The following is a 23,303-nucleotide window of genomic DNA, read 5'->3' as shown; positions in this document are numbered from 1 at the left end:
TGTTACAGTGTATTGCATTGGGGCTATACGACTGGTGGAAAACGAAGTGCTGCTGGATATGTACGATACAGTTAGAGACCCTACTGAGTATTTCCTACCCCACTTTAGCTGACACAGTTAGACAAGTTGTCTTTCTATAGCCCAAAATACCAGTGTAGTATTTTTTAATTATATTGGTCTTAAACCAGATGTTGTATTTGTTTTCATGAATTGCGTATTGTATGTTCTTGTTTGCACAATAAAAGTGGCCATTGATTCGATTCCATATCTATTGAATGAAATAGTTGTTGACAGTCGTTATTCACTTTGCAATGTTTTGAACTGCGGGCTTTAATTTTGAAAGTTTTCTCATACAAACGTGACGTTATCATGTGTGCTGCTGGCAGAATACTAGTGCAGTCGGACATGTAACAACTCTACCGGTGTTTTAGAAAAACTGTAACCTAACTGTATCAATTGACATTGAAACAATGTACAGTATCTAGTACAAGAGGACAACAGCCACAGAATATCCTGGCAACCTTCACTCCATTCTAGTAGGTAGAATAAAGAAGCGTTCTGGCAGCGGTCAAAAATGTTAGAAGGTTAGCTAGCTTTCTCAAGTGGACTAAAAGTAGAAGTTTGATCAATAACACCATGACAACCGGAATGGAGAACTGCGCCAAACCACTGTTTACATTTGGAATAATCGCCGACATTCAATACGCCGACATAGATGATGGCTTCAATTTCAAACGCTCAAGGAAACGATACTACAGGAACAGTCTTCGCCTATTGCACAATGCACAGAAAAGGTGGACCGCGGATACTGTCAAACCCAGGTTCATCCTTCAGCTCGGTGACATTATCGATGGCTTCAACAAGAGGCACGACGCATCAGAGCGAGCCCTGGAAACGGTGATGAAAGAGTTTGACTCCTCTCCGGTTGAAGTCCACCACGTGTGGGGCAACCATGAGTTTTATAACTTTAGCAGAGACACCCTAATGCGGTCGGTTCTCAATAGTACTACAGATTCTGAAGCAGGAAGGGGGCATCTCAGCAGCTGTGAAATCTATGCTTATCATTTCAGTCCAGCCCCCAAATACCGATTTGTCGTTTTGGATGCCTATGATGTGAGCCTACTAGGGAGAGAGGAGTCCAGTCTGAAATACCAGCAGGCTATTGCTATTTTAAAAGCCCACAATGACAATGAAGATCTGAACCATCCCCCAGGTAGGTCTACTGTTAGTCAGGAGGTCTGGACCTTTAGCCTATAGCACAGGTAGTGCACTTGCCCTGTTAACTGCAGGGTAGCTAGTTTTAAACACTGTTCCCCCACAAGTGCTACACTAACCTCATCACATCACTTATGAGCAGAATAGCCTACCACTAGTAGCTACTAATTTATTGACACTGCACAATTCCATGTAGCTTGACTATGGAGAACCTAATGCCACAGTAGGCCCTGAGAATAAGAGGTGTTTCATGTGAATTGAAGTGTTTGACATTTGTTTAATAATGTCTTTTTCCATATGTTTTAGCACCTGTGGGGATGGAGCAAAGGTTTGTGAAGTTCAACGGAGGATTCAGTCAAGATCAGCTGGACTGGCTGGAAGGAGTTTTGTCGTTGGCAGACAACAAACTGGAAAGAGTCACCATTGTCAGTAAGTCAAGTCATGAGGCCTACATAACAAATGTCATAGCAGTCATCATGACATTTGAAATCCCTAATGTGACTCAATAGACGAATTGCCTAAATAATGTTGACTGTTTTCTTGTACAGGCCATCTCCCTATCCACCCCAGCTCTACAGAACCTATCTGCCTAGCCTGGAACTACGATGCGCTGCTCTCCATACTCCAGGCCCATAAGAGTGTAGTCTGCTTCATGGCAGGACACGACCATGATGGAGGCTATCACAGAGATGACTCCGGAGTGCACTACCTCACACTGGAGGGGGTGATAGAGACCCCCCCGGACAGTGATGCCTTTGGTATAGTCTCTGTGTATGATGACAGAATGTTTTTAAAGGGATATGGAAGGATGTCTGATAGAATACTGATGTATCCATGATAATGCCAAAGATTCTACGGCTGTACGGAATCTGGGGAGGGACAATTCCTTGGGTCCTCATATACAGAGTATACAAAAACATTAAGGACACCTGCTCTTTCCATGACATAGACTGACCAGGTGAATCCAGGTAAAAGCTATGATCCCTTATTGATTTCACTTGTTAAATTCACTTCAGTCAGTGTAGATGAAGGGGAAGAGACATGTTCAATAAGGATTTTTAAGCCATAAGACAATTGAGACATGGATTGTGTATGTGTGCCATTCAGAGGGTGAATGGGGAAGACAAAATATGTCAGTGCCTTTGAACGGGGTATGGAAGTAGGTGCCAGGTGGACTGGTTTGTGTCAAGAACTGCAACGATGCTGGGTTTTTCACGCTCAACCGTTTCCCTTGTGTATCAAGAATGGTCCACTATCAAAAAGACATTCAACCAACTTGAAACAACTGTGGGAAGCATTAGTGTCACCGTGGGCCAGCTTCCCTGTGGAACGCTTTTGACACCTTGTAGAGTCCATGCCCTGACGAATTGAGGCTGTTCTGAGAGGGGGGAGGGGGGGTGTTACAAATCAATATTAGGAATGTGTTCCTAATGTTTGGTACACTCAGTGTGTGTATATACATATTTCATTTTATAATGGGCCAGTGATTAAAATATAACTTTATACCAATATTGATTTAAGTGGAAGACAACAGGTACTGACAAAACATGTTGCATATTCCATCTGGCCTGAGATTGGGTGCCAAAAGAGTGGGAGAATGTCTCTTCATAACACAAACACACTTTCTCTCATAATATGTTACCTCAATAAGTTGATATTGTAGCTCTAAATTATGTTATTGTGGTGATAGACCTATTGATAATTACCTATGAAAAATGAATGCTATGACAAGAGTAAATGGATTAATCTGTGTATTGCGCTGTAAGGGGTTCATTATTTTACCTTCAATAAATGTAATTTTAATTTCTAAATGTTCCTGTAATAGTCATGCAAATTAAGTTTATTGTCATTACTAAATATATGCCATTTGACGCATTTATCCAAAGCACATGACTGCCATGGGGCTAAGAGTATAAGAAGCACCAAAAGACATTCAACCAACTTGACACAACGGTGGGAAGCATTGGAGTCACCATGGGCCAGCATCCCTGTGGAAGACAACAGGAGACTCACGGATGGAGGAGGCTGACGGCAGATCACACTTTAAGAAATATATTTTTCTTTATTCTACTACTTAAACCCTTTTATACATTTCCTTTATTATTGTAACATATTCAGGGGGTAGCCCTGACCGGGGCTTGAACCCAGATCTAGCAAGTGTCAAGCCAACACCTTATTCCAAACCTATTGATGAGGTCATTGGGTTTTGGATTAAAGGGAAAATCCACTCAAACTATCTTTAGATTTGTATTTTTTATTATTCCACTGTTGATACAGTCCCAAAATGTACTGCATGTCAGAAGTCTCAAGATATTGGACTTTCAAGAAGCAAACTGACTGGTTGCATCACTGGCAACTGCTCGGCCTCCGACCACAAGGCACTACAGAGGGTAGTGCGTACGGCCCAGTACATCACTGGGGCCAAGCTTCCTTTCATCTAGGGCCTCTATACCAGGTGGTGTCAGAGGAAGGCCCTAAAAATTGTCAAAGACTCCAGCCACCCTAGTCATAGACTGTTCTCTCTGCTACCTCACGGCAAGCGGTACCGGAGCGCAAAGTCTAGGTCCCCCCCCACCACCACCTTTCACGCTGCTGCTGCTCTCTGTTTATTATCTACGCATAGTCACTTTAAAAACTCTTTGGGTAGGGGGCAGTATTTTGACATCTGGATTAAAAGCGTGCCCAAAGTAAACTGCCTGTTACTCAGGCCCAGAAGCTAGGATATGCATAGAATTGGTAGATTTGGATTTGCCATTGTTATTTTACTACTCCTCTTTAATTACTTAATTACTGTTTTTAAAAATGTTTTACTTATCTATTTTTTACTTAACACTTATTTTTTTCTTAAAACTGCATTGTTGGTTAAGGGCTTGTAAAGTAAGCATTTCACTGTTGTATTCAACACATGCGACAAATAACATTTGATTACCGGCTACATCATTGTGATGATGCAAAAAGCTTGACTGCTGACATGTAAAACATTTGGGACTGTATTAGCCTCGGTCAAGGCTACCTTCTGAATGTGTTACAATAATAAAGGATTATTATATATTTTTTTAAATAGAAAAAGACAGTTTTAGAGTGGATTTTCCCTTTAAGGTTGCTAGATTACCCTTCCTTCAGGAGAGCATGTCCCCATGCTTCTCTACATATCAAGTTCCTCACGTATACATCCCACTTCTCACACCAATGTAGTGAATCTGGAGTATAGCCCTAGACTGGGACATGTGACTGTCAATCCAACACCTTAACCATTACACCAAGAGGTCCAAACCTCTTGACACGGTTGCTAGATGTTGTGTTAAGGTTGCTACACTATATTTGATCTTTCCACTGACCTGTCATACCTCACACCAGCTTCAGACAAACACCCATAGGAAACTGCATTGAACAAGGACAATATTCTGCTGGCCCTAGGCCAACCTTACAATGTCTCCATAACCCCATTCAATAAATGATTATGTTCATAGCCTTCCCTGTAGCCATATCAACTGGATTACTCAACTCAAAAATATGGGCTCCCGAGTGGCGCCGAATTCAGGCTGCATCACAACCGGTCATCTTGTAAACAAGAATTTGTTCTTAACTGACTTGCCTGGTTAAATAAAAAAAAGTGTATATATATATGTGGTATTTGCTGGGCGTCCCATTATACCAGCCCAATGGAAACCCCCGCCCCATCTGGCGTAGGCTAACTGTTACGCACTGTCTTCCGTGACTCAGGAGTGTCCATGGTGCAGAATCGGGTGCCATAGCACATCCATAGACGTGGCCGTCGTATGCTGTGCTGCGTTCGCTCGGCTGGCGCAGTGTCCCGTGTGGAGCGAGAGAGGGCGAAGTTTACTCTGCCTGCATTGCAGCCTGAGCGCTGCTGGAATCGAACACAACAATGGCGTCTCCCAGTTCCAACAGCAACTCAACAACCTCCAACAGCAACATCGCAGGATCCACCTCGCACCATCATCACCCGCAAACACAACACATGACCACCGTCAGCAACATGCAAGGTAAGAGCAGATGCCCGAAATGTCGATTTTTCTACTTGATCAGAGTTATTTAGCTGCTGAAAAACATGACTTGGCTAGCCTAGCTACCATTGCCCCGAGAGGCTAAGCTACATAGAAGAGATGCAGCTAGCTATATGCTGCTAAATGTAGCGCCTCGGCCATTTGTTGCAACATTGTAATTTTCTGCGCAGTGTACTGTAACAATGTTACAACTATTGAAACGTGATCGCGCCATCAGACAATTGTTACATTGTAGTTACGGACGTTTCACTGCATTTGAGTTTCCATTAATCGATTTTAGTCGAGTTAGTCGCTGCATCCACCACTAAAGACAGGGCCTAGTACCAGATTGAGAAATTAAACATATTTATGCTTATTTATTTTATCTTGTGTCCTTTAACTATTTGTACATTGTATATATATATATATATATATATAATATGACATTTGTAATGTCTTTACTGTTTTGAAACTTCTGTATGTGTAATGTTTACTGTTAATTTTTGTTGTTTTTCACCTTATATATTCACTTTGTATGTTGTCTACCTCACTTGCTTTGGCAATGTTAACACATGTTTCCCATGCCAATAAAGCCCTTGAATTGAATTGAATTGAATTGAATTGAATTGAAATTGATGTTCTCTTTCACCAAACGTATATAGGCTATGTACTACTGTTTTGTTAGCGAATTAATTTGACATGTAGATGATCACAAATGTAATTACTTTGTGTTTCTATGTATATTTTCCCTTGGAAATATTGAAACATAATTGGCATTGCTTTATTGTTTATTATAAACTGGGTGATTTGAGACCTGTAAGCTGATTGGCTGACAGCCTTGGTATATCAGACCGTATACAACGGGTATGACAAAACATGTATTTTTTACTGCTCTAATTACATTGGTAACCAGTTTATAATAGCAATAAGGCACATCGGGGGTTTGTGGTATATGGCCAACATAGCACTTAGCTGTGGTATATCCAGGCACTTGGTGCTAAATTGTGCATAAGTATCAAATCAAATCAAATTTATTTATATAGCCCTTCGTACATCAGCTGATATCTCAAAGTGCTATACAGAAACCCAGCCTAAAACCCCAAACCGCAAGCAATGCAGGTGTAGAAGCACACATAAGTACAGCCCTTAGCCGTGGTATATTGGCCATATACCACACCCCCTCGTGCCTTATTGCTTAATTGTCACTGTTGTGTAATGTTGCAGTCTGTGATCAGTGTTTTAGTGCCATTAATCTAGGCCTACTTTGACAAATGCAGTTGTAGATGTCTGTCGCAAATGTTCCGCTTTATTTTAAACATTTCAGAAATCAACACGTGCTGGAGGTGTCAAAACGAAACAGGTACTATAGATTTTTTTTTATAGGATTTCAGTAGAATATTACTAGGTTGTTCTGTTCATCTTAGTGGAATATGATTTACCATTGTCTCAGTCCCCATTTCCCTTTTTGATTTTGATTTCCTCATTGAGTTCCCCATTCTGTATGTTTCCATTCACTGGTATGGGTTCTAGGTTAGAGATTTCCCACCATTCCATAGCTCCTGAAATAAACTCATTGTTGTAGCCTAATATGAGGCTCAATATCTTAGATGGCCAAATATTTGTAGGGTAGCATAAATACACAAATAACACGACCAGCCCTCACTTGCCATTGAAAGCTAGGGTTGCGCAGTCATAGTAGATTGACGACTTCCATCCAGATGACATAGATCTTCCTGTTGTTAACTCACTATCTATCCACCTGTAAATCACACAGAATCAATGTATTCATCTTCAACTACATGTTGCGCCTATGTTGCACTCTTGCGGAACAGCAACTGTTGCTAAATTTAACAGGCTAAATTCATAATCACGGGGATAACCAGATTAGCCGATTTTTTTTTCGAAACCTATTGGAAAACACTCCCATGTTTTACAGTAAAAGAGCGCAAAGCCAAAATGTAGTAAAATGTCTTTTCTTTACCTTAGGGTTTCAGATAAGCCTGTCTGGAGTGCCCCAAAGTAAGCATTAGCACTCTCTCATAGCACAACAACCCTCTCTCTCTCTGTGGGTGCATCCAATAGTCTGAAGTGTCTCCTTTCCTCTATCTGCACTGACTGGACAGTTGACAGTAAATATTTGTTGGGCATCAACCAAATCTCTTTCACCTAGTATGTGTTGTCAGAGCAGTGAAGGATAGGATACAAGGTAGGTGGGGGAGGAGACAAGGAGAGGAAGCCACTCTAGACTATTGAGATGCAGCCTGTGTGGTTCTCTGGTAGTGGGGCGATCTGTCTACTGTTCTCTGTTGACTAATCTAATCCACGGTGGAGCATTTTGTTTGGGTGAGGATTCATTTGCACCTGGGCATAATGGCTAGTGGGACCACTAGTACTGCACCTCTGATTTGGGCCTGTAGGTCACTCTACTCTGTATGTCAAAGAAGACCCCACGCTCCCATCTCATCTTCAACATTATCATATAGTTGAGTACCTAACATTTTTTTTCCCTGTTATGTATAGGCTGATAAAAGACCATGATAGAAACATTTAGCACTTAAACAGTTAACAGATGCGGACTATGTTAGTATGGAATAGATTATATCTTGCTGTCCCGTTTGGACATCATATCATGTTTTGAGGGTGTTGGTGGGTTTCCTCTTTGACAAGTCTGTTACTGTAGCTACTGCACAATTTAAACAAACTATGGAAATGTCTTAAATGGATTCCCAGCGCATGCAGGTTTGCAATGCAATCAATTCATGTTGGGTTAATTTTGTAGTGGTAATTCAGTAATGACACTGGGGTGTTGTCTGCATTTCCTGGCAAGTGGGAGCCCCTGCATTTGTGGGAACTTTGCTTGTGTTTATAATGCATCGTGCTTGTGTTCTGTCAATATCCGGCAAATCCAAGCCTGAAAGGTATGGGGAGGCTGTCTCTCTGAGCATGTGGCAGTGACACTATAATTACACCAAAAGTATGTGGACACCTGCTCGTCGAACATCTCATTCCAAAATCATGGTTATTAATATGGAGTTGGTCCCCCTTTTACTGCTATAATATGCCTCTACTCTTCTGGGAAAGCTTTCCACTAGATATTGGAACATTGCTGCAGAGACTTGCTTCCATTCAGCCACGAGCAATAGTAAGGTTGGGCACTGATGTTGGTTTGCAGTCTGCGTTCCAGTTCATCCCAAAGGTGTTGGATGGGGTTGAGGTCAGGACTCTGTGCAGGCCAGTCAAGTTCTTCCACACCGATCTCGACAAACCATTTCTGTATGGACCTTGCTTTGTGCACAGGGTCATTGTCATGCTGAAACAGGAAAGGGCCTTCCCCAAACTGTTGCCACAAAGTTGGAAGCACAAAATCGTCTAGAATGTCTTTGTATGTTGTAGCGTTAAGATTTCCCTTCACTGGACCTAAGGGGCCTAGCCCGAACCATGAAAAATAGCCCCATACCATAATTCCTTCTCCACCAAACTTTACAGTTGGCAATATGCATTCGTGCAGGTAGTGTTCTTCTGGCATCCGCCAAACCCAGATTATTCCATCGGACTGCCAGTTGGTGAAGCATGATTCATCACTCGAGAAGGCGTTTCCGCTGCTCCAGTCCAATGGCGGCGAGCTTTACACCATTCCAGCCGATGCTTGGCATTGCGCATGGTGATCTTAAGCTTGTGTGCTGCTGCTCGGCCATGGAAACACATTTCATGAAGCTCCAGATGAACAGTTCTTGTGCTGACGTTGCTTCCAGAGGCAGTTTGGAACTTGGTAGTGAGTGTTGAAACCAAGGACAGACGAGTTTTATGTGCTACGCATGTCAGCACTCCGCGGTCCCGTCCTGTGAGCTTGTGTGGCCTACCACTTTGCGGCTAAGCCATTGTTGCTCCTAGACATTTCCACTTCACAATAACAGCACTTACAGTTGACTGGGTCAGCTCTAGCAGGGCAGACATTTGACAAACTGACTTGTTGGAAAGGTGGCATCCTATGACGGTATAATGTTGAAAGTTACTGAGCTCCTCAGTATGTGCCATTCTACTGCCAATGTTTGTCTATGGAGATTGCATGGCTGTTTGCTCTATTTTATACACCTGTCAGCAACAGGTGTGGTTGAAATAACAGAATCCACTAATTTCAAGGGGTGTCCACATGCTTTTGGCCATGTAGTGTATTATTTTCCAGTCTCCTGAAACATTACTGATACTTTCATTTGCTGAATTTCTCACTCAAGTTACACTGAAACTAAATTCACTCAGGGACTTCTCCTGGTTAGCATGAATTTAGTGGGGTTCACATACGAGTTCGAACTGATCTCATCATATTTTGAAATCTATTTATTCCATGTTCATTCATCCTGTTCTCTTACAACCCCATATCATTTGTATTCTGTGTCCCATCCACCAACGTATCATTACATGCTCACCCTTTTTCCTCACCCGAACCAGCATGTGTCGTGTACGAACATGTCTGTTTCCTCCTGTCTCTCTGCCAGGTAAACGTAAAGCCCTGAAGCTGAACTTCGCCAACCCTCCAGTGAAGCCAGCTACCAGGTTGCCCCTCAATCCCTCACCTTCAACTGCCCCCTCCTTCCAGAACCCACACATGTAAGTGCTGTGGAGAGCGGGTTCAAAACACACCGTTATCCTAGTGCTAATCTAATGGTCAGTAAGAGGGGTGTTACGAAAGGGTTGTTGAGTCCTGATAGTCCTAGGCCTAGTTTAGAACTTTTTGTAAGTTCTATACAGGTTATGTATTTCTGTTTGGTGATTTCTGTTTGCTTTATTCTTCTAGGGAAATATCATCTTCATACACACTGTAGGGTACTGTTTGTGTGCAGGTATAAACAGGGTTTAAAGCACTCTTATTCTCAGGCCTGAGAATACAGTAAAATGTCTGTGCAGGATGAGTCAGCATCTTCTTCAGTCTGCTCTGCTATTGAGGAAATAACCCAGAAGTAATATCTTGTTTTCTCATGCTTTTTTAAAATGAGTTATACTTTTTGGATATTGAATACTGCACTGTTAGGTAGGGCTTGCAGGTTAAGCATTTCACTGTACTTGTGACAAAACGTGATACTTGAATGCAATAGGAGCGAGGTGGAGGCATCCTCTAAATGTCTCCAAATAAGATTAGCGGCTCAGGGACTTGATGCATTATTTATCACTTCCTCATGTATGTATAATGTATTTTCCCCTCTCTGCCCCAAACACACTCCCTTTCGTCTCTCTATCTTCCTATATTCCTATTTTACCCCTCCTCCCTCTGCTTTACCCCATCTTTGTCCTTCCCCACATTTCCCCTCTTTTTATCTCCTTCCTTCCTTCCTTCCTTCCTTCCTTCCTTCCTTCCTTCCTTCCTTCCTTCCTTCCCTCCCTCCCTCTCTCCCTCTCTCCTCTCCCTCCCCTAAAGAGAGCGTATGAGGACACACAGTATCGAGTCGTCGGGGAAGCTGAAGATTTCTACAGAGAATGCCTGTGACTTCACGGCCGAGGACCTGAGGGACCTGGGGGAGATCGGCCGCGGGGCCTACGGCTCCGTCAACAAGATGCAGCACAAACCCAGTGGACAGATCATGGCCGTCAAGGTGACCACACCAGCTGCTCTCATCCTCACTGACTGAGCCATTACAGGCTGAATAGTAACATTGATATACTGTAGTCTACCCACCTCGTAAATTGCTCTGTCCATGTAAATAAATCATGGATCTGTGTGTGACAGTTTGGTTTAGATGTGCCCATCTCAAGGAGGATGCATAATGAATAGGAAAGCTTGTAAAATATCGTCTTGATTCTTGGTCAAATCAAATTTTATTTGTCACATGCGCCGAATACAACAGGCGTAGACGTTTGTGAAATGCTATTGTACAAACCCTTAACCAACAATGCAGTTTTAAGAAAAATAAGTGTTAAGTAAAAAAAATAACAACATTTTAAAGAGCAGCAGTAAAATAATAGTAGCGAGGCTATTTATAGGGGGTACCGGTACAGAGTCAGTGTGCAGGGGCACCGGTTAGTTGAGGTAATTGAGGTAATATGTACATGTATGTACATGTAGGTAGAGGTAAAGTGACTATGCATAGATAATAAACAGAGAGTAGCAGCAGTGTAATAGAGGGGGCCGGGGGAGCAATGCAAATAGTCTGGGTAGCCATTTGATTAGCTGTTCAGGAGTCTTATGGCTTGGGGATTAGAAGCTGTTAAAAAGCCTTTTGGACCTAGACTTTGCGCTCCGGTACCGCTTGCGGTGTGGTAGCAGAGAGAACAGTCTATGACTAGGGTGGCTGGAGTCTTCGACAATTTTTAGGGCCTTCCTCTGACACCGCCTGGTATAGAGGTCCTGAATGGCAGGAAGCTTGGCCCCAGTGATGTACTGGCCTGTTCGCACTACCCTCTGGAGTGCCTACCCTCTGTAGTGCGGTCAGAGGCAGAGCAGTTGCCATGATGGTTGCAGTGATGCAACTCGATGCAGCAGCTGTAGAACTTTTTGAGGATCTGAGACCCATGCCAAATCTTTCCAGTCTCCTGAGGGGGATAAGGCGTTGTCGTGCCCTCTTCACGACTGTCTTGGTGTGTTTGGACCATGAAAGTTTGTTGGTGATGTGGATACCAAGGAACTTGAAGCTCTCAAACTGCTCCACTACAGCCCCGTCAATGAGAATGGGGGTGTGCTCGGTCCTCCTTTTCCTGTAGTCCACAATCATCTCCTTTGTCTTGATCACGTCGAGGGAGAGGTTGTTGTCCTGGCACCACACGGTCAAGTCTCTGACGACCTCCCTATAGGCTGTCTCAACGCTATCGGTGATCAGGCCTACCACTGTTGTGTCGTCGGCAAACTTAGGGATGGTGTTGTAGTTGTGCCTGGCCGTGCAATCATGAGTGAACAGGGAGTACAGGAGGGGACTGAGCACGCACCCCTGAGTAGCACCTGTGTTGAGGATCAGCATAGCAGATGTTGTTACCTACCCTTACCACCTGGGGGCGTCCTGTCAGGAAGTCCAGTATCCAGTTGCAGAGGGAGGTGTTTAGTCCCAGGGTCTTTAGCTTAGTGATGAGCTTTGAAGGCACTATGGTGTTCAATACTGAGCTGTTGTCAATGAGTATCATTCTCACGTAGGTGTTCCTTTTGTTCAAGTAGGAAAGGGCTGTGTGGAGTGCAATAGAGATTGCATCGTCTGTGGATCTGTTAGGGTGGTATGCAAATTGTAGTGGGTCTAGGGTTTCTGGGATAATGGTATTGTGAGCCATGACCAGCCTTTCAAAGCACTTCATGGCTATAGATGTGAGTGCTACGGGTCGGTAGTCATTTAGGCAGGTTACCTTAGTCTTCTTGGGCACAGGCCCTATGGTGGTCTGCTTGAAACATGTTGGTATTAGACTCAGACAGGGAGAGGTTGTCAGTGAAGATACTTGCCATTTGGTCAGCGCATGCTCAGAGTGCACGTCCTGGTAATCCGTTTATCCTTGCGACCTTGTGAATGTTGGCTTCGGAGAGCGTGATCACACAGTCGCCCGGAACAGCTGATGCTCTCATGCATGCTTCAGTGTCGCTTGCCTCGATGCGAGCATAGAAGTAATTTAGCTCATCTGGTAGGCTTGTCACTGTGCAGCTCGCGGCTTTGCTTCCCATTGTAGTCTGTAATCGTTTGCAAGCCCTGCCACATCTGACTAGCGTCAGAGCCGGTGTAGTACGATTCAATCTTACTCATGTATTGACGCTTTGCCTGTTTGATGATCTGTCGGAGGGCATAGCGGGATTTCTTATAAGTGTCCGGGTTAGAGTCCCACTCCTTGAAAGCGGCAGCTCTTCCCTTTAGCAAAGTGCAGATGTTGCCTTTAATCCATGCCTTCTGGTTGGGGTATGTACGTACAGTCAATGTGGGGACAACGTCGTCGACGCACGTATTGGTAAAGCCAGTGACTGATGTGGTGTACTCCTCAATTCCATCGGTAGAATCCCAGAACATATTGCAGTCTGTGCTAGCAAAACAGTCCTGTAACTTAGCATCTGAGTCATCTGGCCACTTCTTTATTGACTGAGTCACTGGCGCTTCCTGCTTTAGTTTTTGCTTGTAAGCGGGAATAAGGCGGATAGATTTATGTTCAGATTTGCCAAATGCAGGGCGAGGGAGAGCTTTGTACGCGTCTCTGTGTGTGGAGTAAATGTGGTCTAGGGTTTTTTTCCTCTGGTTGCACAATTAAGTTTCTCTGCATTAAAGTCCCCGGCCACAGCTCATTGAGTGCCAGCATTGTTTTTTTGGTGGTAAATAGGCAGCTACGAAAAATATAGATGACGACTCTCTTGGTAAATAGTGTGGTCTCCAGCTTATAATCAGATACTCTACCTCAGGCGAGACTTCCTTAATATTAGACTTTGTGCACCAGCTGTTGTTTTCAAATATACACAGACCGCCACCCCTGTCTTACCGGAGGCAGCTGTTCTATCTTGCCGATGCAACGTTAACCCCGCCAGCTGTATGTTATTCATGTCGTCGTTCAGCCACAACTCGGTGAAACATAAGATATTACAGTTTTTAATGTCCCGTTGGTCGGATATTCGTGGTCGTACCTCGTCTAGTTTATCTAATGATTGTACGTTGGCTAATAGGACTGATGGTACAGGTAGATAACCCCCTCGCCATCAGATCCTTACAAGGCACCCCGACCTACGTCCCCGTTATCTCTTTCTCCTGCGAATGACAGGGATTTGGGCCTTGTCAGGTGTCTGAAGTAAATCGCGTCCGACTCGCTAAAGGGAATCTTCGTCCATTACGAGGTGAGTAATCGTTGTCCTGATATCCAGAAGCTCTTTTCGGTCATAAGAGACGGTGGCAGAAACATTATGTACAAAATAAAAAACACACACAATGACACAATTGGTTAGGAGCCCATAAAACGTCAGCCATCTCCTCCGGAACCATTCTATGTTAGACCTAGTAATACAACAATGTTTTGACCATAATGGTCTTCATCAGGTGATGACTAGTACGTCCTATGAACTGACCTCTAAGCTGTTGATAGTTTCCCCTATTTCTGCTGAACATGTTTGGTTGTTGTCACTGTCTCCCTCAGAGGATCCGTTCCACGGTGGATGAGAAGGAGCAGAAGCAGCTGCTGATGGATCTAGACGTGGTGATGAGGAGTAGTGACTGTCTCTATATCGTCCAGTTTTACGGAGCTCTCTTCAGAGAGGTGAGACTGTTATATTATACAAAAGTATGTGGACACTTTGCTGTTATCACAGCCTCCGCTCTTCTGGGAAGGTTTTCCACTAGATGTTGGAAAGTTACTGTAGGAACTTGCTTCCCTTCAGCCATGAGCATTAGAGAGGTCGGCACTTGTGTTGGGGCGACTAGGCCTGGTTCGCAGTTGGCGTTCAAACTCATCCCAAAGGTGTTTGATGGGGTTGAGGTCAGGGCTCTGTGCAGGCCAGTCAAGTTCTTCCACACGGGATCTCAACAAACCATTTCTGTATAGACCTCACTTTGTTCATGGGGGCATTGTCATGCTAAAACAGGAAAGGGCCTTCCCCAAACTGTTGCCAAAAAGTTGGAAGCACAGAATCGTCTAGAATGTCACTGTATGTTCAAGCATTAAGATTTTCCCTTCACGAACTAATGGGCGTAGCCCGAATCATGTAAATCAGCACCAGACTATTATTCCTCCCACTAAACTTTACAGTTGGCACTATGTATTGGGGCAGGTAGCGTTCTCCTGGCTTCCGCCAAACCCAGATTCGTCGGACTGCCAGAATGTGAAGTGTTATTCATCACTCCAGAATTTAGGTGGCTGCTCGGAATGGAAACCCATTTCATGAAGCTCCAGACGAACAGTTCTTGTTCTGACATTGCTTCCAGGGGCAGTTTGGAACTCGGTAGTGAGCGTTGCAACCGAGGACAAGTTTTACTCGCTACACGCTTCAGCACTCGGTAGTGACTGCCTCTATATCGCCCAGTTTACAGAACTCTCTTCGGAGAGTTGAGACTGTTATATTATATACGGTAAATTCGGAAAGTATTCAGACCCCTTTTTCCACATTTTGTTACGTTACAGCCTTTAAAAAATATATATTTTACCCCCTTTTTCTTCCCAATTTCTGTCTAGTCTCATCACTGGTACTCCCCAACGGGCTCGGGAGTTGAAGGTCGACTCATGCGTCCTCTGAAACATGACCCGCCTAACCGCGCTTTTTAACACCCGCCCTCTTAACCCGGAAGCCAGCCGCACAATGACACGCCACAAGGAGTCTCTAGAGCGCGGTTGTGATACAGCACGGGATTGAACCGCTGCGCCACTCGGGAGGCCCTGTTACAGCCTTATTCTGAATTTAAAATTTTAAAAAATCCCTCATCAAGCTACAGACAATACCCCATAATGACAAAGCGAAAGCAGATTTTTACATTTTTGCAAATTGAAACTAAAAAACAGATACCTTATTTACATAAGTATTCAGACCCTTTGCTCTTAGACTCGAAATTGAGCTCAGGTACATCCTGTTTCCATTGATCATCCTTGAGCTGTCTTTTCAACTTGATTGGAGTCCACCTGTGGTAAATTCAATTGATTGGATGTGATGTGGAAAGGCACACACCTGTCTATATAAGGTCCCACAGTTGACAGTACATGTCAGGGCAAAAACCAAACCATGAAGTTGAAGGAATTGTCTGTAGAGCTCTGAGACAGGATTGTGTCCAGGCACAGATCTGGGGAAGGGTACCGAAAAAGTTCCCTAAAACACAGAGGCCTCCGTCATTCTTAAATGGAAGAAGTTTGGAACCACCAAGACTCTTCCTAAAGCTGGCCGCCTGGCCAAACTGAGCAATCGGGGGAGAAGGGCCTTGGATAGGGAGGTGACTAAGAAGCCAATAGTCACTCTGACAGAGCTCCAGAGTTCCTGTGTGGAGATGGGAGAACCTTCCAGAAGGACAAACATCTCTGCAGCACTCCACCAATCAGGCCTTTATGGTAGAGTGGCCAGATGGAAGCCATTCCTCAGTAAAAGGCACATGACAGCCCGCTTGGAGTTTGCCAAAAGGCACCTAAAGGACTCTGACCATGATTTAGATTTTCTGGTCTGATGAAACCAAGATTGAACTCTTTGGACAGAATGTCAAGTGTCACGTCTGGAGGAAACCTGGCACCATCCCTACGGTGAAGCATGGTGGTGGCAGAATCATGCTGTGGGAATGTTTTTCAGGGACTGGGAGACTAGTCAGGATTGAGGGAAAGATGAACAGAGCAAAGTACAGAGAGAACCTTGATGAAAACCTGCTCCAGAGCGCTCAGGACCTCAGACTGGGGCCGAGGTTCACCTTCCAACAGAACAACGACCTTAGGCACACAGCCAAGACAACGCAGGAGTGGCTTTGGGACAAGTCTCTGAATGTCCTTGAGTGGCCCAGCCAGAGCCCGCACTTAGGTTTCAGGCGATGCTTCTCATCCAACCTGACAGAGCTTAAGAGGATCTGCAGAGAAGAATGGGAGAAACTCCCCAAATACAGATGTGTATACCCAAGAGTACTCACGGCTGTAATCGCTGCCAAAGGTGCTTCAACAAAATACTGAGTGAAGGGTTTGAATACTTATGTAAATGTGATGTTTCAGTTTTTAATTTTTAATACATTTGCAAAAAAATCTACAAAGCTGTTTTAGCTCTGTCATTATGAAGTAATGTGTAGATTGATGAGGGGGAAAAACTATTTAATCTATTTTAGAATGAGGTTGTAATGTAACAAAATGTGGAAAAAGACTAGTGGCCTGAATACTTTTTGAATTTACTGTATTAGGAGTAGTGACTGTCTCTATCGTACAGTTGTAAGGAGCTCTTAAGGATCCGCCCCTTTTCCCCTCCAATTTTCGCCTAAAATGACATACCCAACTCTAACTGCCTGTAGCTCTGGCCCTGAAGCAAGTTTGTGGAATTTTGAAAGAATTTAGGAGAATATAACACAATAGATCTGGTAAAAGATAATACAAAAAAGAAACATTCTTTTGTATATTTTTTTTGGGACCATCATCTTTGAAATGCAAATGTGAGGCCATAATGTATTATTCCAGCCCAGTTGCAATTTAGATTTTGGACACCAGATGGCAGCAGTGTATGTGCAACGTTTTATACTGATCTAATGAACCATTGCATTTCTGTTCAAAATGTTATATCAAGACTGCCCAAATGTGCCCAATTTGTTTATTAATAACATTTCATGTTCAAAATTGTGCCCTCTCCTCAAACAATAGCATGGTATTATTTCAATGTAATAGCTGCTGTAAGTTGAACAGTGCAGTTTGATTAACAAGAATTGAAGCTTTCTGTCCTGGGAAATGTTCTTGTTACTTACAACCTCATGTTAATCACATTAGCCTACGTTAGCTCAACCATCTCGTGGACGGGACACCGATCCTGAAGAATATAAGAGCAGTTAGAATATCTAATTAGAGAGGTTCTGTTCTGGGGCAGAAGTAATAATCAAATGTTGGGTCGGGACTGGAAACGTTGTTTTGTTTCAATTATATTTGTTTAGCATACTTGTGATCAATAATGACATCTCTTTCTTTTTAGGGCGACTGTTGGATATGTATGGAACTAATGTCTACCTCATTCGACAAATTCTACAAATATGTATATTGTTCGTTAGATGACGTCATTCCAGAGGAAATATTAGGCAAAATCACATTAGCAGTGAGTTAATTTTTAAAAATTTACTGTGAAATATAATCTGTTTATAACATATTTATATGAATGCAGTTGTTGGTCACAGATACAGTAGATTGTAACAAAATGTTTACTTTTCTTTTTACAGACCGTTAAAGCACTGAACCACTTAAAAGAAAACTTGAAAATAATTCACAGAGGTAAGTCTTGGTTGTCAGATACATCTTTTGCAGTTTGGCCATGTGTGTAAAAATGATTCTCACAGCTATGTTTGGTGCATGAACTCTTAAAACCTTTATGTTTGTGTGCTCTCCCAGACATCAAACCTTCCAACATTCTCATGGATCGTAACGGCAACATCAAGTTGTGTGACTTTGGCATCAGCGGCCAGCTGGTGGACTCAATAGCCAAGACCAGAGACGCAGGCTGCAGACCCTACATGGCTGTACGTCTGGTTGAGACGGGGGTCATGTAAAAATCATCCCGGTGTGAAATGGTTCCCAATCGTTCTGATTGTGTTGTGACGTCATGCTGTAAAACGTCTCCCAGCGTGAAAATGTTCCCTGTTCGATAATTGCACGTGCGTCTCTTTATGTGGATGGCTGAGCAACATGTTTCTCTCACACCCTTTCTCGACCTCGGGGGGGGGGGGAAACTGTTCTGTGGGCACGCACATTTGCTTAACACATCTGCCAATCAATGGTTGCCAGGAGTATTGACAGTGACCAATCATTTTTGCGATTACAAAGACGTTGGCACTACGGGAGGGTGTGAGAGAAACATCCGCACAAGCTCAGCCATCCACATAAAGAGACGCGCGTGCAATTATTGAACTGGAAACATTTTCACGCTGGGAGACGTTTTACAACATGACGTTACAATCACAACACAATCAGAACGATTGGGAACTATTTCACGCTGGGAAGATTTTTACATGACAACGGGCACTGCTTTCTTTATATTGTTTGAAACAAATACTAAGTACGGTAGTTAGATGCCTGGGTAACTTGAATGTTTGTGCAAATCTCACTACAATGTTCGCTAGGATTCAGTTCCTGAAATGCCCAGTATATCGTATATAAGTGTAATGTTGGTTAAGTTGTGTTTTTGTCCTCCAGCCGGAGAGGATAGACCCCAGTGCTTCCAGACAAGGCTACGACGTCCGATCAGACGTGTGGAGTTTGGGGATAACCCTGGTAATTATCTCATTCAGATGAGAGAAAAATGGCTTTACTATATTGCCAAACATATATTATTGCCTAGCTGCACGGTTGAGTTTTATTGATATCAACCTGATTAAAGCTGCAATATGTAACTTTTTGGGTGCCTCGATGACCAAATTCACATAGAAATGTGAGTTATAGATCTTTCATTCCCATTGAAGTCTGAGAAGCAGTAGATCTGTTCTATGTTCACTATTTTGATGCTTCCCTTAAGTTTCTTTTTTGTGTCTTTTACTTTCAGTTTTGTACATCAGCTACGATTTATGGAATAGATATTTCACAGCGTATTAGGTGGTACAATGATTCTCTACACTAGCTTGTTTTTGTCACAAACTGAAACCGTTAGAATTTTTGTAACCAGGAAATTGCAGAGCTATTTCTGCATAGTGCATCTTTTAACTAATTCTAAACCCTTGGTGGTGGTGGTAGCCAATGAGTAATAACATTTTTCTTCGTCTAATGCCAGTCTCTGTGTGTGTCTTCAGTACGAGCTTGCCACCGGCAGGTTCCCCTACCCCAAGTGGAATAGTGTGTTTGATCAGCTGACCCAGGTGGTGAAGGGCGAGCCACCCCAGCTCTGCAACTCTGAAGACAGGCAGTTCTCCCCCAAGTTCATCAACTTTGTCAACTTATGGTGAGTATCACCTCTGGTGAAAGCAGTCTACCACTGGATATGCTATTGCACAATGACGGTCACCTAGAGGCTTTTTCATTTATGCCCTCTACTGGTAGAATGGTGAAAAGGCAACAGTGCTGTTTACCCAACAGCAGTATATTGCTGTTTGTTGTATATATAATTGCTCCCCCCTATTTTTTTTACAGCCTTACAAAGGATGAGTCAAAACGGCCAAAGTACAAGGAGCTCCTGGTAAGTTTGTCTTTCTATGGTAGGACTTGGGATGTTATATGCCTTTTGGATTTCACTGTGTATTGTCTGCTATGTGGGCAACTGTAAAGCCTGAGCTATACTGAACAAAAATATCAACGCAACATGCACTAATGTCAAAGATTTTACTGAGTTAGTTCTATAAATCAGTACATTTTAAAGTCATTAGGCCCTAATCTATGGATTTCACATGACTGGGAATACAGATATGCATCTGTTGGTCACAGATACCTTTAAAAATAAAAGTAGGGGAGTGGATCAGAAAAGCAGTCAGTAACTGGTGTGACCACCATTTGCCTTGTGTAGCGTCACACATCTCCTTCACATAGAGTTGTTGGCTGTTGATTGTGGCCTGTGGAATATAGTCCAACTCCGAACTGCAGTCAGGTTAAGACCCTGGTGAGGATGATGAGCACGCAGATAAGCATCCCTGAGACAGTTTGTGCAGAAATCCTTCGGTTTTGAAAACCCACAGTTTCATCAGATGTCTGGGTAGCTGGTCTCAGACAATCCAGCAGGTGAAGAAGCCAGATGTGGAGTTCCTGGGCTGGCAGGGTTCAAATCAAATCAAATGTATTTATATAGCCCTTCGTACATCAGCTGATATCTCAAAGTGCTGTACAGAAACTCAGCCTAAAACCCCAAACAGCAAGCAATGCAGGTGTAGAAGCACGGTGGCTAGGAAAAACTCCCTAGAAAGGCCAAAACCTAGGAAGAAACCTAGAGAGGAACCAGGCTATGTGGGGTGGCCAGTCCTCTTCTGGCTGTGCCGGGTGGAGATTATAACAGAACATGGCCAAGATGTTCAAATGTTCATAAATGACCAGCATGGTCCAATAATAATAAGGTGAGCCGGGTTACACGTGGTCTGCGGTTGTGAGGCCGGTTGGACGTACTACCAAATTCTCTAAAATTACATTGGAGGTGGCTTATGGTAGAGAAATGAACATTCAATTCTCTGGCAACAGCTCTGCTGGACATTCCTGCAGTCAGCATGCCATTTGCATGCTCCCTCAACTTGAGACAAAACTGCGCATTCTAGTGGTCTTTTATTGTCCCCAGCATAAGGTGCACCTGTGTAATAGTCATGCTGTTTAATCAGCTTCTTGATATGCCACACCTGACAGCTTCTTGATATGCCACACCTGTCTTGGCAAAGGACAAATGCTCACTAACAGGGATGTACACAAATTTGTGCACAACATTTGGGAGAAATAAGCTTTTTGTGCGTATGGAACATTTCTGCGATCTTTCATTTCAGAAATAATCAGAAGCCGTCTGTGCTCTTTTAAGGTTCCTTACTACTGAAAAGTGTCTGTTCAAGGTGCGTAGGAGTCAAAATAAGAATAGTGGAAGAAATGGACCCGCACACTGTCAAAAAAAGGAATAGATCCAAAACGGAGGCTTGAATGCAAAATATATATATTTTTTTTGCATATGGAACATTCTGGAATCTTTTATTTCAGCTTATGAAACATGGGACCAACACTTTACATCTTGCGATTTTATATTTTTGTTCAGTGTAGTTTCTCAGTGGCCATATTGAACTTGTGACTGAGGTAATGTTTTTATCTCTCCCAGAAACACCCGTTCATCCTGATGTACGAGGAGAGGTGTGTGGATGTGGCCAGCTACGTGTGTCGCATCCTGGACCAGATCCCAGCGTCCCCCATCTCACCCATGTACCTGGACTGACTGGGGGGGGGGGCACTTTACACCGCAACACACATGCCGGGGGGGGAACAGTACACCGCATGACATCTTAGCCCTCGGATACAGAGTTACAATAGTATCATCTGTTTGTTTCCATGTTCCAAAGAACACGAGAACAATTTCATATAAAAAATGTATCGCCCTGTGCAATACGATAATACACACACACTCACGCTTGTTCAGTGTCAATTAAAATATCTAGATTATCCTCCCGTCTTCAGACAGCTAAACTTGAAGACATTCAGTTGGCTCAACGTATGTACGACGTTCATCTTTTTTTATGTGCTAGAAAAAAGGGTTAGAGTACATATACTGTATATGTACAGGTGTGTGTGTGTGTGTATGTATATAAATATATATCTTAGTACCAGTCAAAAGTCTGGACGCCTACTCATTCCAAGGGTTTTCTTTATTTTAACAATTTTCTACATGGTAGAATAATAGGGAAGACATCAAACTATGAAATAACACTTATGGAATCATGTAGTAACCAAAAAATGTGTTAAACAATAAAATACTTTTGTTTGTTTTTTGTTTTGAGATTCTTCAAAGTAGCCACCCTTTGCCTTGATGACAGCTTTGCCCACTCTTGGTATTCTCTCAACCAACTTCATGAGGTAGTCACCTGGAATGTATTTTAAGTGTATCTACTTTTACTGGTACTATATATTTACGCACACACACATACTTGAAAATCGATGTAAACGAATACAGAACTTACCAAATAAACATGTTGGAAAGTGATGCTCATAACATGAACAAAATAGTATTATATTTGGATTGTATGTGATGGACTGTTTGTGTGCTCACTTCTATGTCGTCAGAAAATGTACAGATGTATGCAGACAGACTTGTCTAAGTGAGACGCACGTATCACACAGTACGTTATGGCCACCTACACTCATTGTAAATGAATGGGTCTGATGATGCAAAAGTTTGAAACACAAATCGATGGTGTTAATGTGGCTTTATTTTCTTAATATGCAATTTACAGTATGACTGTTCTGTCATCGCATAATTAACGTTAAAAAAAATACCTAAATGTTGTTCCACTCTCTGCAAAATGTCAATTTACAGTAGGATTGTAAGACTTTTGTCCACAATTGTATATCTGTATGTACATCTCAAAACAGTCTGCTATTATACACCAGTTCTGTTCAGTAGTTAGTAGTGCGGACGCACACAGCAAAGTTTGCTGGAGCAGTTACGTTGTTCTCAACCTGCTACACGTTGCCAAGTGGACGGATTTACAGCCAGTCGCGATGGTCTGATCTGCATGGTCATGAGCTGTATAACCTGCCACTTTGCAAGGCATCACAAGTTGAACATGCCAGATATACATTGATTGCCTGACCAGGCCTGTGCTGCATCGGTCTGTGGGTCTGTTATACTACAGCACTGTACAATCCATCTGCCCATCCCTCCTGATCACAGAGCTGTAAGATCAGCCAATAATAGATCAGTCGGCATGCTCTTCAGTGGCTCGCGTAGGGCGCACCTCAACAGTGTACTCTTTATGTTTGCTCAGCAAGCCACATTCAGTGTGTCGTAATGTAACGAAGCCAAAACAAAGACCCAGTGGAGTTAGCTAGCTATTGAACCTGTCGTGT

The 23,303-nt window shown here is 43.1% G+C and overlaps 2 protein-coding genes across 3 annotated transcripts; both read left to right on the top strand.

Moving 5' to 3' along the window:
- Positions 1–382: 382 nt before the first annotated feature.
- On the top strand, positions 383–3,030 carry adprm (ADP-ribose/CDP-alcohol diphosphatase, manganese-dependent). Its single transcript, XM_029685624.2, has 3 exons — positions 383–1,213; positions 1,522–1,644; positions 1,764–3,030. Exons 1-3 carry the CDS (start codon positions 637–639, stop codon positions 2,051–2,053), a joined length of 990 nt encoding a protein of 329 aa, XP_029541484.1. The 5' UTR covers positions 383–636; the 3' UTR covers positions 2,054–3,030.
- A 1,879-nt stretch (positions 3,031–4,909) lies between these two features.
- LOC115144141 (dual specificity mitogen-activated protein kinase kinase 4-like) lies at positions 4,910–22,446 on the top strand. Of its 2 annotated transcripts, XM_029684920.2 has the most exons (13): positions 4,910–5,222; positions 6,547–6,582; positions 7,209–7,241; positions 9,716–9,827; positions 10,633–10,807; positions 14,292–14,411; positions 17,779–17,898; positions 18,020–18,071; positions 18,189–18,316; positions 18,990–19,067; positions 19,580–19,728; positions 19,917–19,962; positions 21,562–22,446. In XM_029684920.2, exons 1-13 carry the CDS (start codon positions 5,105–5,107, stop codon positions 21,673–21,675), a joined length of 1,281 nt encoding a protein of 426 aa, XP_029540780.1. In that variant the 5' UTR covers positions 4,910–5,104; the 3' UTR covers positions 21,676–22,446. The 2 variants fall into 2 exon arrangements, with proteins under 2 accessions (XP_029540780.1, XP_029540782.1); XM_029684922.2 differs by lacking the exons at positions 6,547–6,582; positions 7,209–7,241.
- Positions 22,447–23,303: the final 857 nt, after the last annotated feature.

The sequence above is a fragment of the Oncorhynchus nerka genome, linkage group LG16 (genome assembly GCF_034236695.1).
Source record: "Oncorhynchus nerka isolate Pitt River linkage group LG16, Oner_Uvic_2.0, whole genome shotgun sequence".
NCBI classification, from domain to species: domain Eukaryota; kingdom Metazoa; phylum Chordata; class Actinopteri; order Salmoniformes; family Salmonidae; genus Oncorhynchus; species Oncorhynchus nerka.
The sequence above is the reverse complement of the archived record's forward strand: the minus strand, read 5'-3'. Positions and strand labels throughout refer to the sequence as shown.